A 12,832-nucleotide genomic window follows, 5' to 3' on the forward strand; every position below is an offset into this window, starting at 1 on the left:
ATGGCCGGATCGTGATTGCGATCCGGTCGTAATTGGTTGCGATCTCTTTTTTGGGTTTACCGTCTTCATCAGATTATAGTTTGGTTTGGAGCGGGCAGCCGAAGGCCACCGGTGGTCAGATTATTAGGCGTCGAGCGAGAGTGTCCTTCGAGCGGCCTCCGGCCGCCCGCCCGCTCCGAATTAAACTATAACTTGATAGGGACGATGAATCCAAGAAGGAATCACAACCAATTACGATCGAATCGCGATCACGATCCGACCGTAAATACGAATGATCCATCCCCTGGGCTAGGGCTGTAAATGAACCAAACGTTCATGAACAAGCTTGGTGTTCGGCTTGGTAAGAGCTTGTTTATGTTCGTTCAATATACATAAGATTAATTAAACAAATAAGATTGAACAGCTTGTTAAGGTAAACAAACAAGCTTGAACACATATGTGTTCAACTCGTTAACGTTTGTGAACAATATTGACGAACCATATTTATAAATAAAACTCTTTTCAATATCATAAATAAACAATAAAATAAATAAATAAATAAATAAATAAATAAACTTAAATTATCAATTTTAATAACCAATCAAACAATTAAAAGTTTCAAACAATCAAACAAACTTGAATTGAGACTTTGGTAACATCTAAACGAACCAAGCTCGAATCAAGCTTGAACCAAACTCAAGCCAAGTTGAACCAAGCTCAAGCCAAGCTTGAATTGAGAGCTTGATAACATCTAAATGAACCAAGCTCAAGCCAAGCTTCAAACAAGGTCAAGCTCATAAAAAATAAACTAAGTCAAGCTCATAAAAAATAAACTTAGTCAAGCTTGAACACTCATTTCAAAAGCTTGATTTATTTTAAGCTCGACTTAATTATCTTATTAAATAAGTTTGAATATCTCAAAATTCGATTCGACTCGATTCATTTACCATCCTACCCTGGACCACAAAAAAAAAAAATGGTACAGTAAATCTGCAAAAGTGGTGCAGTAAATCTGCTCTCCATATAGACACTTTGATATAGGCCGGAAAATATGGTAAAGAGATAGTAGAAGGCGACGACAAAATAAACCCTAGTTCGCGCGAAATTTGCTCGCCTGTTGGAGGAATCCGTCGGGCGACTGCAGATCGGCAGGGACCGTGCTGAAGTCCGATCCATCCGCCACGTTCTCCGCTCTGTTAGGGTTTGCATTCGCTACATTCTCTCGATCGTCCTCCATTTGTCTCGGAGCAACACGATTTAGGGCACAGCGACGGTGGAAGTTGGAGTAACGGGCAATTCCTCCATACTCGTACATCAATTTCTAAGGTGCTTCTTGTTATTTCTTATTATTGCTTCTTTTTTCCTCCCTCTCGTAGGCCATTTATTCAATTTAACAAACTAATCAAACATATGATACTGGTCTTCTTGAAGAAAAGCCCATACCCATGAGGTTGCGATGAACAAATAACAGGATGCTTCCTTCGCTAACCAATCTGCAGTGGAGTCGGCACAGCGTGGACAATGGGATGCTTTCACGCTCCGCTCCTTCTGGAGATTTTCCCCCAATATCCAGGATACTCTTGTAGGTTTGTAGGGAATTGCTTCTAAGATTAGGTGTTCCGAGCAAGATACAAGCCCATTTGGACTTCGCTGGTTCTGCTTCCAGAACCATCATCGGACTCATTGAGCGCCCGATTCTGCTCACCTATCACTCTCGCTGTCTCTTATAATGTCCTGAAAGGAGGAGAGGAAGCGTCTGTGTTGTGCCTGAGGATACCCGCTCTTGGCGGAGAACAACAGGCCAGTTCCCTTTCAGGCAGCTCTTGTGATAAAGTCGTGATACAAAGGAATTGGGTTCCACATTACTTTTGGAAATTGACCCACATCGATTTTACTAGTGAGCTGTTTCTAAGAACATGTAGGATGTCTTCATCATGGTCCTTGCAAAATCTACAAAGACCTTTGTCTGTTAAGTTGCTTTTGACCTTTTGCATCCCTGTTAGCAATCCATCATGAGCATCTTTCCAGAGAAAAACACAAACTTTTGAGGGGCCTAGAATGTACCAATTATCTTCTAGATAGCAGCGATTGGCGTGAACGTGGAGTACGGGGAAAATTAGTCAAGAAATTATAGGGCATATTGGTATTAAACATTATGAGAAAGCACTCATATTCCTTGTCTCCAGTGCAAGGTACCGAAAGCTGGGAGGATGCGAGTTGCGGCAATGCTGAGCTAGAGACACCGACATTAAATCTAGAATCTCCATGAAGAGCCACTTGAAGAAGCTCTGGCCATCGATTAATGCTGCAAGGCATTACAAATGAGTAAGAAAATTATCCAGATTTTGCTGTGTATTCATCTAGGTGTCTTACCAAAGGTTGGAGTGATGCCCATTCTCACCTTGAAGCGAAATCGTCTTTAATAGAATGCCATGTTTGGCATATTACTCGCCTTACATGAGAATCAGATGCCTTGTAAGTATAAGAAAGCTTGTTATGACCTACTTTCCTATATTTATCCTCAAGAAGTTTTACCCATAGAGGTTTTGCCCCAGGAAATAAAACTTGCTCATAGTTTGCCAAGAAGAGGCTAGTTTGCAGCTTCTATTTTCTGAATCACAAGGGTGCCTAAAATTTTTAGCATAGTAAGCTCATCCCACTGTATTAGATGGATTTTTCTTCCCCAGATTAAGGATCTGCATAATTTCTCCAATTCATCAAATACATATGTAGGAAATTTGAACACCTGAAAGTGATATGTCAGAATAGCAGTAAGGAATGGTTGTGTTAGATGTGACTCGCCATTGAAAGTGTACACCCAATCCAACCTGAGAGTTTCCTCTTTGTTTTTTTTCCAATAACTTCTAAGAGGTATTCCTTAGTACCTGCTAACAACCAGTTTGAACCCTAGATATTTACCAATGCAAGCCGTAGCTTTGAAACCTAAAGCCACTTCAATTCTTTACTGGATGGAGGTGAGGCATTTCTAGAGAAGAGTATTGCAGATTTCTTCTTGCCCAACTTCTGCTCCGTTGATGCAGAAAATAACCCGAGCACCTTAATGATGATGTTCATTTGGGATCATGTAGCCTTGGCAAAAACCAACAACAAAAAGATTGTCTGTGAAAAAAATGAGAGATAGTATGGCTACATTTCCTAAGCTTAATGCCATGCCATTCCAACTTTCTCTTTAAGATTTGGGAAAGCTTTTCAATACATAAAATGAAGATGTAAGGTGAAACGGGCAACCATTGCTCAACCTTGATTTAGATAAGGTTTATCATCTAGTACAAATCATTCTAGTTTGTTATATTCCATTGTATCCCAAACTTTGTGTTACGTTGCCTTCACTTATACATTACCAATGATAGTAATTTTTGAAATATTCTCTAATAGAATTAGAACCTTTTTGGTCTGGTTTATTATTCTTTCAACTTTTTGGACTTATGGATTCCTTGAGAATAATAATATCTACAACACAATTGGAAGTATATGCTAATCACTTATCTTTAGAAATCTTGTCTACTTTGTTGTATAAATACTTAACATGATTAATCAGATTACCATCGCTATCATTGAATCCATGATTTGCCATTTTTGCATTTAAGTAGGCTCACTGGTATTATCTCTGACAGGTACTAGCGTCTGAGATTAGAAGCTGATAAGCTATCTTAGGAGTATTTGTAATGACATGAGGTGTGTGTCTTAGTCCTCTATCCAATGAGCAAGTGATTGTATGAAGAATGGTATGAAATTGAAATCAATAGAAATGATTGCATGGATGTTTTTTTTTTGCCGATACATGCATTCCTAAATGTTTAAAAAGTTATGGACACAAAAGATTGCTCCCTAACCTCATAACAATTTTTGATCGATCTTATATAGCAATGTTGCACAGTTTTCCTCCCATTTGCTTGATTCTTTTTCATTTGATTTTATTTTCCAATTTCCCCTTCAGTAAGTGCAATAAGAACACCAGAAGCAAATATATTTAGCAAGATTGGCAAAGTTGCATGTATTTTACTGACAGTAGAATTTGTTTTGGGGAAGCTTCGTGCATCTTTGGCTATGCTAAAATTTACATATCTATTAAATGTTTACATAAATATAATATTTGATTCTTATATGTACGGAAATTGAGAATATTACACTGTTTCTTTTGATGCAGTTTAGATGAGTTAACTCACTAATTGAGTTGATTTTTGTTGATATCTTGTTTTCATGTTATATTTTGCATGATGTTCAACTGAATTGGGCTTAATATCACTTTAATCAAAGTTTAGATTTTGCATAGTGAAACTGTATCAACATGTTAGAACTATATACTTATGAATTGTAGCTTATTATTATTATTATTTTTCAAATTTAGGTTTCTGGTATATTATTGAAAGTTTGTGTTGATAGGATTATAGTTCTAATATCCATAGCTTTGTCTGAGAGTTATTAATTTATCATTTTGTATTTTGTAGCATGGTGCACATTTTTTTAGGTAAAATAAGGATGAATTACCAGAATGAATGATTAATGCCATACTGAAGTGAAAGTAAAATACGAAGATGGATGACCTTATAGAAAAAGAAACAGAACTGAGGAAAGTGGAAGTAATAATAATAGAAGAAAATGATCCAGAAGACATAATCAATGAACATGAGGAAAAGGCAAAAGATGACAATATTCATCAAGGAGAGAAAGGAAAGGGAGGTCTTGATGCTGTGAAACATGGAAAAGATGATAATAGCATTGAGTCAAAAGTTCATATTGAACCAGAGGCAGATGTGATTGCTGAGGACTACAGTGATGAGGATGATGAAAATGTCTCCTTTGAAATGCTTCTTGATGGCTCAGATAATGAGATAACATCAGCCTCTGACAATGATTGTGAACCAAAATCTGAGGTGAGTGATGTTGCTTACTGCCAATCACTAGTTCATTTTATCTTATCTTAGATTTCTTTTTTCTGCATTTACATTCTGACTTAAAACAACACTACACTTTGACTTTTTCCACATGCACGTATAAATATTTTTTTTCTTGCATGCACTATGAACAATAAATATTGTAAAATTTCAAACCTTTTCACTCTTCTTTTACTGTCTCTCTTATTTTCTTTTACACTCTTGTCTAATCTATTATAACCATTCTGTCAGTTCAATTTGGTCGGGATATGTTGGTTCAATAACTTTTTTTTACTCAGCTAAATTTTGACAATTCCTTTTCATTCTCAATAACAACTTTCTAAGTATGAGTTGGCCTTGTGATGATACTTGGTTATGCAGTTATTCCAATCTGGATTTTCTTGCAAGATGGATTGATATAAAGGGCAATATGATAGTGATTGTTCCAGATAAGCTAATTCTTGTGCATTAGTTATGATTAAGCTGAGTGATTGTTATTTATGTTGAGGAATGTAATCATGTTCGTAGGCTCTAACAAGTTGGAACATATATTAAAACTACACATTTGTCCCCAAATCAATCCCTCAACAAATCAGTACAGTACGATATGTAGGACTGAAAGGTGGGGCTAGAGGGGGTGGGTGAATAGTTGAATGTTTGTTTGTCTACACTTATTGTTAGTCGTGGAAAAAAAAATACAAAATAAAGATGATGAGGAATGTTGAGATGGAAAACTTTATTGCATTGGAATCCCTAACTTTTATTCCATAGCCAATTATTTTTGGGTGAGTCACTCCTCGAGAACCACTATATTTTCTTTTTCTCAACACCTTTGGAGGTGGAGAAACCTCTTATAATCTCCTCTTACAAAAGAAAACTGACACAAAGGAAAGACAAAAATAGAACAAGTGAAATCACAAGATAGCTGAGACAAAATAAAGACTCTGAGCATTTTTTGTTAGACTCTCGTTGCTCCTTTTCCCATATTTATTAGCCATTAACTGACCTTCATTCAAACTTCATTTTGTTTTCCCAGTGTGAATATAGTTGACTACTTCAAGCTTCTAGTCGATTATTATTGTGTTCATACCAATTCTACTGGTAGCTCTAATGATTGAGTCTGCCATCAGTCATGTTTATACCACCTTCAACTGGAGCTCCAATTGATTGAGTTTGCTATAGCCAACTAAATTTTTTGAAGCTTTTAGACCAAAAATTGTTGTAGCAAAATAATCATTTCGTTGTGTTTTTTTTAGTCTACTTAATCTGCCATCAGTTGTTGACTAGACTTGCAAAAGCTTTGAAATCATCAACCTTGTAACAAAGTAGGCATTCTTTAGTTTGCAGAAGCTTTGAGATCATCAACCTTGTAACAAAGTAAGCATGCTTTAGTTGGATGAATCCACTATTAGTCAACTGCTCATGCACTAGTCGATTGACTAGTTGGCTGTACTTTTTTCAAACAGAGACGAACACAGACATTTTATTCTCTTTTCAACTTAGACCACTTCTAAGGTCTAATCCGTGCGTAAGTCTAGTTTCACAAATAACCTTTTATACAAGTACACTCAACTTCACCTTTACCAAAGTTAAATGCCATGAGGATCCTCCTCTAGGGCATGTACTAAAAAGTTTTGCTTCCAAGTCTTCTTTGTTTGTCAAGCAACTTGCCACCCTCGATATGCTGGGACTTCAATTTGCCAAGCATCTACCTGGATTTTCTTTATTGTACCTGAAATATCTATGAGTAATCTGCAGTTACAAACTTAATACATCATATCGGTATTCACAATAACCTCTAACTTAAATCTTTTCTCAAACAACAAAACTACAAACTTAAGGAGGGCATTGATTACACCAACACAGATGTTTTTAAACCTCCTACTGTATATCCCTTGTACAATTGTGATTGACTAGTCGAAATGTGGACTTGTAGGGAGTCAATCCATTTATGTGTTCTTTAATGAACATTAATATAATGTCTATACATTACAGTATAAAACTGATTTTATTTATCTTTTTATTTGTTTTTATCAGTTTTTTTTTGTTGCAGGAATGAGATCTACAATATGATACCAGTATTGTATTTGTTTAATGAATCCTTGAGTTCTGCAGTAGATTAAAATTTCAAACACTAGACATTGTACGAGCCAATACAATCACAAACACAAACTGGCTGGTTAGTTGTTGGTCCATGCAATTTTCCCCTGTTTCATCACAAATTGTCTCTTTGACATCACAATGTAACAGATACATGCTTATACTAAAAGTTTTCATATTCATAGGTCCAGATAATACTTACCATGTAGTTTATTGACCCTTTCAATGCATCCTGTTCCTTTGGTTCCTCTTGTCGTCTAGAAAGACCAATCACCTATTTTGTTGCATCCTTTAAATTGTCAAGAAGCTCAAATTACTAAAAAAAACTATCCTTTTTGTGTCTGATTAGTTCATATCTATTCATTTCTCATATTAAGATCGTTTGCCAATATGATTTTTTTTTGTTTTTCTTCAACAAATAATCAGATGATGGAAATGTTTTATAGGCACCTTTAACTGATGCTGAAATTGAAGAACTTATTGCAGAGTTTCTTGAAGTTGAGAGTAAGGTATGCATTGTTTGCCTACTTTTCCTAATGTTCTTTTCCATCCTATCAGGTCTGGTACCAACCAATGCTTTTTTTAGGCTGCAGAAGCACAAGAATCACTTGAACATGAGTCACTAGCTAATGTGGAAAGTGAAGTAAGAGCTGAGCTAGCTGAAAATCTCCATGGAGATGAGGTAGTTTCCTTTTTGCTTCTTGTTTGGAATTGCACTAAGTCTCTTGTTTTTTTAGCAGTTAATGATGTTTCTCTTTCTCTTCAGTTAGAATTGGCTGTATCAAAGGAAATGAAAGTACTTGTAGAAATGTGGACAGATACTCTTGACAATTTAGAGACTCAAAGTGCTATATTGTTGGTAAGTTCTCCCTATACGTTACACTGCTTAGGGAGGTGCTGTAAACTCTTCATCATACTTGATTAGCAGTTATCATCTTTATATAGGATGTTTATTTTAACTGACAATATCTTCTTCCCAAAGATTGAATAATTTATTCTTCTCTCTTCTTTGTTATTCCATGCTCCCTAAGGATGACTTCTACCTGCTATAATATTAGTCACCTCAATGTTTGAGGTTTCCATTTGGTGCTAGTTTTGGTGCCTGGCTGGACTAAAACCATTTCTATGTTGTTCATACTGTGGTTGCTATGAGATTGTGCTGATCAACACCAAGGGAGAATAAGGAATACTAAGAAGAATTAGGGGAGGTGGATAGCTATGGGTCCTTTTGAAGTTCCTCCACATTTGCTGCTTTTAAAATTCAATAATTTTACTCTTAAGGGTCCACGCACCCAAGTTGCTAGGATTGCACACTCAACCTTTGTCCATTTTCCAAGGTTTGAAATCTCATTGTACATTCAACCTTCGTATTTTTCAATGTTTGAAATTTCATTTCATACTGGAGATTCTAGTCCTTGTATGAAACAAGATGTGCCAGACATGCTATTGTTGGTGCATGCCATTATTGGTGGGTGTACTGAATATTAGAAGAGGAGAAGAAGGGTAAATGAGCAGAGGAGAGGGAAAGAGTGAGCTTCCTAGGTTAAACACAACAGCATTGATCATGGAAACTTCACATATAGCAAACCATGCATCAATCATGAAAAACTTTGCTTGTTGACGTATAGACGGAAGAAATACCTTAGATGAGTTTATGTACCAATTCTCTAGGCTTAGCACAAATGAAATGCATCACATAAAACACCTTACATCATCGCCAACGCCTCTATGGGGCGTAATCAAGCATCCTGCCTTTATCGCCCACCTGGCTGTGCCTTGCTGAAGCTTTGTGGCCTCTTACCATGTCAAGGAAGCTTTACTGATTTCTCACCACATCGTGGAAGCTTCATTGACCTCTCACCACATCACAATAACTTGGCTGACCTGTCACCACGTCTCACAAACTTTGTTGGCCTCTCACCATGTCACAGAAGTTTTACTGACTGTAGAGGACTTGTGTCATTTGTGGTCTTCTGAAATAGCTCGCCTCGATCAAGCCATAGAAGCTTTGCTGATCTCGCATCACATAGTGGAAGCTTGCTGAGACTTTGCATCGTTGAAGTTTCACTAACTCTGGTAGAATCTTTTGCTGTGTTGGATTTGATGTTCTTGTTGTCTCGAGCAATTTTGCATGCTAGTTGGCTGATGGGATGAGAATTTTTGCTCATGACAACTGACTCAAAATGAGATTTTAATCCATGCCATTTTCCTCTACTCAGTTATACAATTGCCACATCTGGTCTACTACTTACATCTCAACATGGTTTTACTTTTATTTCTGTGAGTGCTGCTTGTTTCAGGTGCAGGGACTGAAACTTTAAACCTCAAATATTGTCATCGAGTTTAATATTAGATGTGTAGTGATTTACTGAAATTTGCACATATGTTGTTCTAGCTTTTGTTGAATGTCATTTTAAAGTTCATTGTGCCAACCAGTGTTGTAAAAGGCGGTAGATGGTGGCGGGACGATGACCGCCTACCGCCTTGGCCGCCTAGGCGGTTGAATTTTTTTTTAGAGTTCCTACAATACAAAAAACTTCCTACATGGCTATTTTTTATGATATTTATGCATAAATAAGTTCCTACAATATAATACAATTTATATAAAGTACAAACAAATATATAAGGTGAGGTTTGGTTTAGGTGTTTGAGAATGAGAGAATGGATTCATTTTCAAATCTTGTGTTTGGTTGATAGGAATGAATTTAAAATTTTGGAATGAAATCCAAAAACTTGGGTATTGATGAAACCCACCTCCTCCCTTGGGTTTTGATGAGAATGAGAATGAGAATTAAGTTTTGGATGAAAATACTCTTAATATATTTGTTCAATTTTTCTTTCATATCATTTTCTCTTTTCTTATTCTCTCTCATCATACTTTCTCTCTCCTCATTCTATCATTACACATTATCTTTTATCATATTTTCTCTCTCCTCAATCTCTCCCATCATAGACTTTCTCTCCTTATTTTCTCTCATCACACTCTCTCTTCATTCTTTCTCATCACACGTTCTCCCTTATCACACTTTCTTTCTCCTCATCCTCTCTCATCATGCTTTCTCTTCCATCACTCTCTTTATTTTTCTCTCATTACACTTTCTCTCTCATAATGTTCTCTCTCAATCTCTCCCATCACACACTCTCTCTCCTCATTTTCTCTTATCATACTTTCTCTCTCTTCATTCTCTCCCATCGCGCTCTCATCACATTTTCTCTCTCCTTATCCTCTCTCATCATACTCTTTTTTTTTATTTTCTCATATCACATTTTCTCTCTCATTCTTTTACATCACATTTTCTCTTTCATCATATGTTTCTCTCACATCCAACTTTCTCTCACATTTATTTTTTTCTCTAAGGTAAATTTTTTTTTTTTAGTTTATTCCGATAGAAAATATTTAACTAACCAAACACAGGGTTTAATAGTGATATCCATGCTTATACCCATTTTCATTTCACAATTCTATGATTCCTATTCCGATTCCTAGGAAAGAACCAAACATCACCTAAATGTAACTAACAAGATAATTAATAAAAATTTATACCATGTTAATAATAAAAAAAGTAGTATCACTATTTATACCAAAAGTCAAGTTTAAAATTCAAAGTTTCAATCCAATATAATAAGTCAGCAATGACTAGACTAAACAGAACTAATCTTTTAATTCATCTACACATGCACATCATTTGTGAACTTTAACTTATTGCATCATTTATGTTTTGTTGTCTTGTCTTTGTTGGATCGATTGCGGATGTCCACTTTTCAATAGACCCGGGGTGCTTTGACTTCTTTTTAGAAGAATCTCCTTCCACTTGAGAGTCTTCATTCCTTACATCAACACCTATATTTACTTCCACCCTCTCTTCTTTTATTTCTTCCACCTTTTCTCTTCTTATTCTAGTTATTTTCAAGATAAGCTCTTATTCTTTTTTGTCTTCATCAGATGCTTTAGGATATGCTTCAACTTGTCCTACAATACTTGCAATATGATGCTTCATCCGATAAACTCCCCCCGTAATAAGCCTCTTACATAATTTACATTTGATCCAATCTCTTTTTCTTTGCAATACAAAACCTCATAATCCCAATCAATATCACTAGACTTCCGCTTCAATTCTACCTCCGGTTGTTTATCATTTTCCATCATTAATCTTCAATAATTAAATAAAAGATAAAAAATTAGAAGCTAGGACAAAAATTTACTATAAAATATATAACTTATAATAAAAAATTTAATATAAATATTTAAATATATATATATATATATATATATATATTAAATAAATAAGATAATTTAATTAAGTTTTAATTAAGTCTATTTAAATTATCCCAATCATAATTAGAAGTTTAAATTATTAATATAAAGTATTTGATTAAACCTAAGTTTAAAAAAAGGAAAAACCTAGTTTTGATTTCGAAGGCTTTGTTTCTTTGGAGGCTCGCGCGACGGACGCCTTGCAAGACCCGTTGTCGGGCTTGGGTGATGCGTTGGGCCCATCGCCATGCTGGGGTGACATGTCGCAGTGCCCGGGTCAGGTGAGGCGTCCGTCGCGCGAACCTCTAAAAGAAGTCGAAACTTCAAAATCGAAATTAGGTTTTTTGAAAGGCTGACCTAATGACGGCAACAGACGATGATCGATGACGACATGGCGGCAGCTGTTGCAAGACGGAAGGGGAAGGAGGTGAGTTTTTTTGATATCAAAGTAACGAAGGTTTTTTTAACCTACATGTTTGACCTTGCCTTAAAAGGCCGCCTCCGACAAAAGCGAGACGGGTGAGGTCTGCCTCCTGCCTAGGTGCCTTAAGCGCCATTTATAACATTGTTGCCAATTTAGTCTCGATTTATTTTAAGATTTGCTATCTTGCCAATAGCTCCCAATAAATTTTCGCTTAAAAGAGAGATTATTCATAATTATCAATAATTAGAAAAGGATATTCTATGGACATTATAAATATGTGCACATATATATCAATTGCCTATAAGAGGACCAGAGTTCGAATCTCAATAGGAATGATTCTAGAGGTTGGCTTCTGAGTATGCGTAAGCGATGCTTCAGATTTACTCGGCAAGCAGTAATTAGAAAAGGATATTCTATGGACATTATAAATATGTGCACATATATATCAATTGCCTACAAGAGGACCAGAGTTCGAATCTCAATGGTAATGATTCTAGAGGTTGGCTTCTGAGTATGCATAAGCGATGCTTCGGATTTACCCGGCAAGCAATAATTAGAAAAGGATATTCTATGGACATTATAAATATGTACACATATATATCAATTGCCTATAAGATGTCCAGAGTTCGAATCTCAATGGGAATGATTCTAGAGGTTGGCTTCTGATTATGCGTAAGCGATGCTTCGGATTTACCCGACAAGCGAATGGGGGGAAGGCTGGTCAGGCGAAGCCCAGATACCTGGATTACTCTAAAAAATTATAGCATACCAACCAGATGGCTTTTGAGGCATTCTTGTTCAAAAGATATCGATGATTTTAGTAGAAACATTGTTGTTTCCAAGGATATTAATCTTTTTCTAGTGTGCCTAGAGGATACAAGTAGTGAGGGACTAGACGACACGTGGAGACGCATGGAGTCGTGCAACTATAGTTTGGAAGTGAGAATACATGTGGTGCAAATTTGGAATGAAATATGGGTTTTAATTTTGTTCTACAGTTATTTGATAATCTCTTCAATTTAGGAGAAACTTTTAGTGTTAGGGTTGTTTTGGAAGTATTTTATATGCCTAAATTTGTTTCCTAAGTTATTTGAGTTGTATTAGGTAAGCGGACATTTCTTACCCATTTAGTTATGAAATGTGGAATGAACCGACCAGTTAGATTGGGAAAGATGAGAC

The 12,832-nt window shown here is 36.1% G+C and overlaps 1 protein-coding gene across 8 annotated transcripts in view; it reads left to right on the plus strand.

Moving 5' to 3' along the window:
- The first annotated feature begins 1,018 nt into the window (after positions 1–1,018).
- LOC122010015 (protein CHROMATIN REMODELING 20-like) overlaps positions 1,019–12,832 on the plus strand; it is an 82,409-nt gene continuing 70,595 nt past the window's right edge. For 2 of the 8 annotated variants that reach the window (XR_006119768.1, XM_042566359.1), the window contains exons 1-6: positions 1,019–1,305; positions 3,615–3,675; positions 4,449–4,874; positions 7,421–7,483; positions 7,561–7,656; positions 7,741–7,833. Coding sequence is in view for 6 of the 8 variants with exons in the window: in XM_042566359.1 (XP_042422293.1) it covers positions 4,536–4,874; positions 7,421–7,483; positions 7,561–7,656; positions 7,741–7,833 (591 nt within the window). In the remaining 2 variants the exon portion in view is untranslated. Of the gene's footprint in view, positions 1,306–2,165; positions 2,305–3,614; positions 3,726–4,448; positions 4,875–7,420; positions 7,484–7,560; positions 7,657–7,740; positions 7,834–12,832 lie in introns of those variants that run through there. The other 6 variants (XM_042566365.1, XM_042566364.1, XM_042566361.1 and 3 more) reach the window with 5 other exon arrangements.

This window comes from Zingiber officinale, chromosome 8A (assembly GCF_018446385.1).
Source record: "Zingiber officinale cultivar Zhangliang chromosome 8A, Zo_v1.1, whole genome shotgun sequence".
In the NCBI taxonomy this organism is placed as follows: Eukaryota; Viridiplantae; Streptophyta; class Magnoliopsida; order Zingiberales; family Zingiberaceae; genus Zingiber; species Zingiber officinale.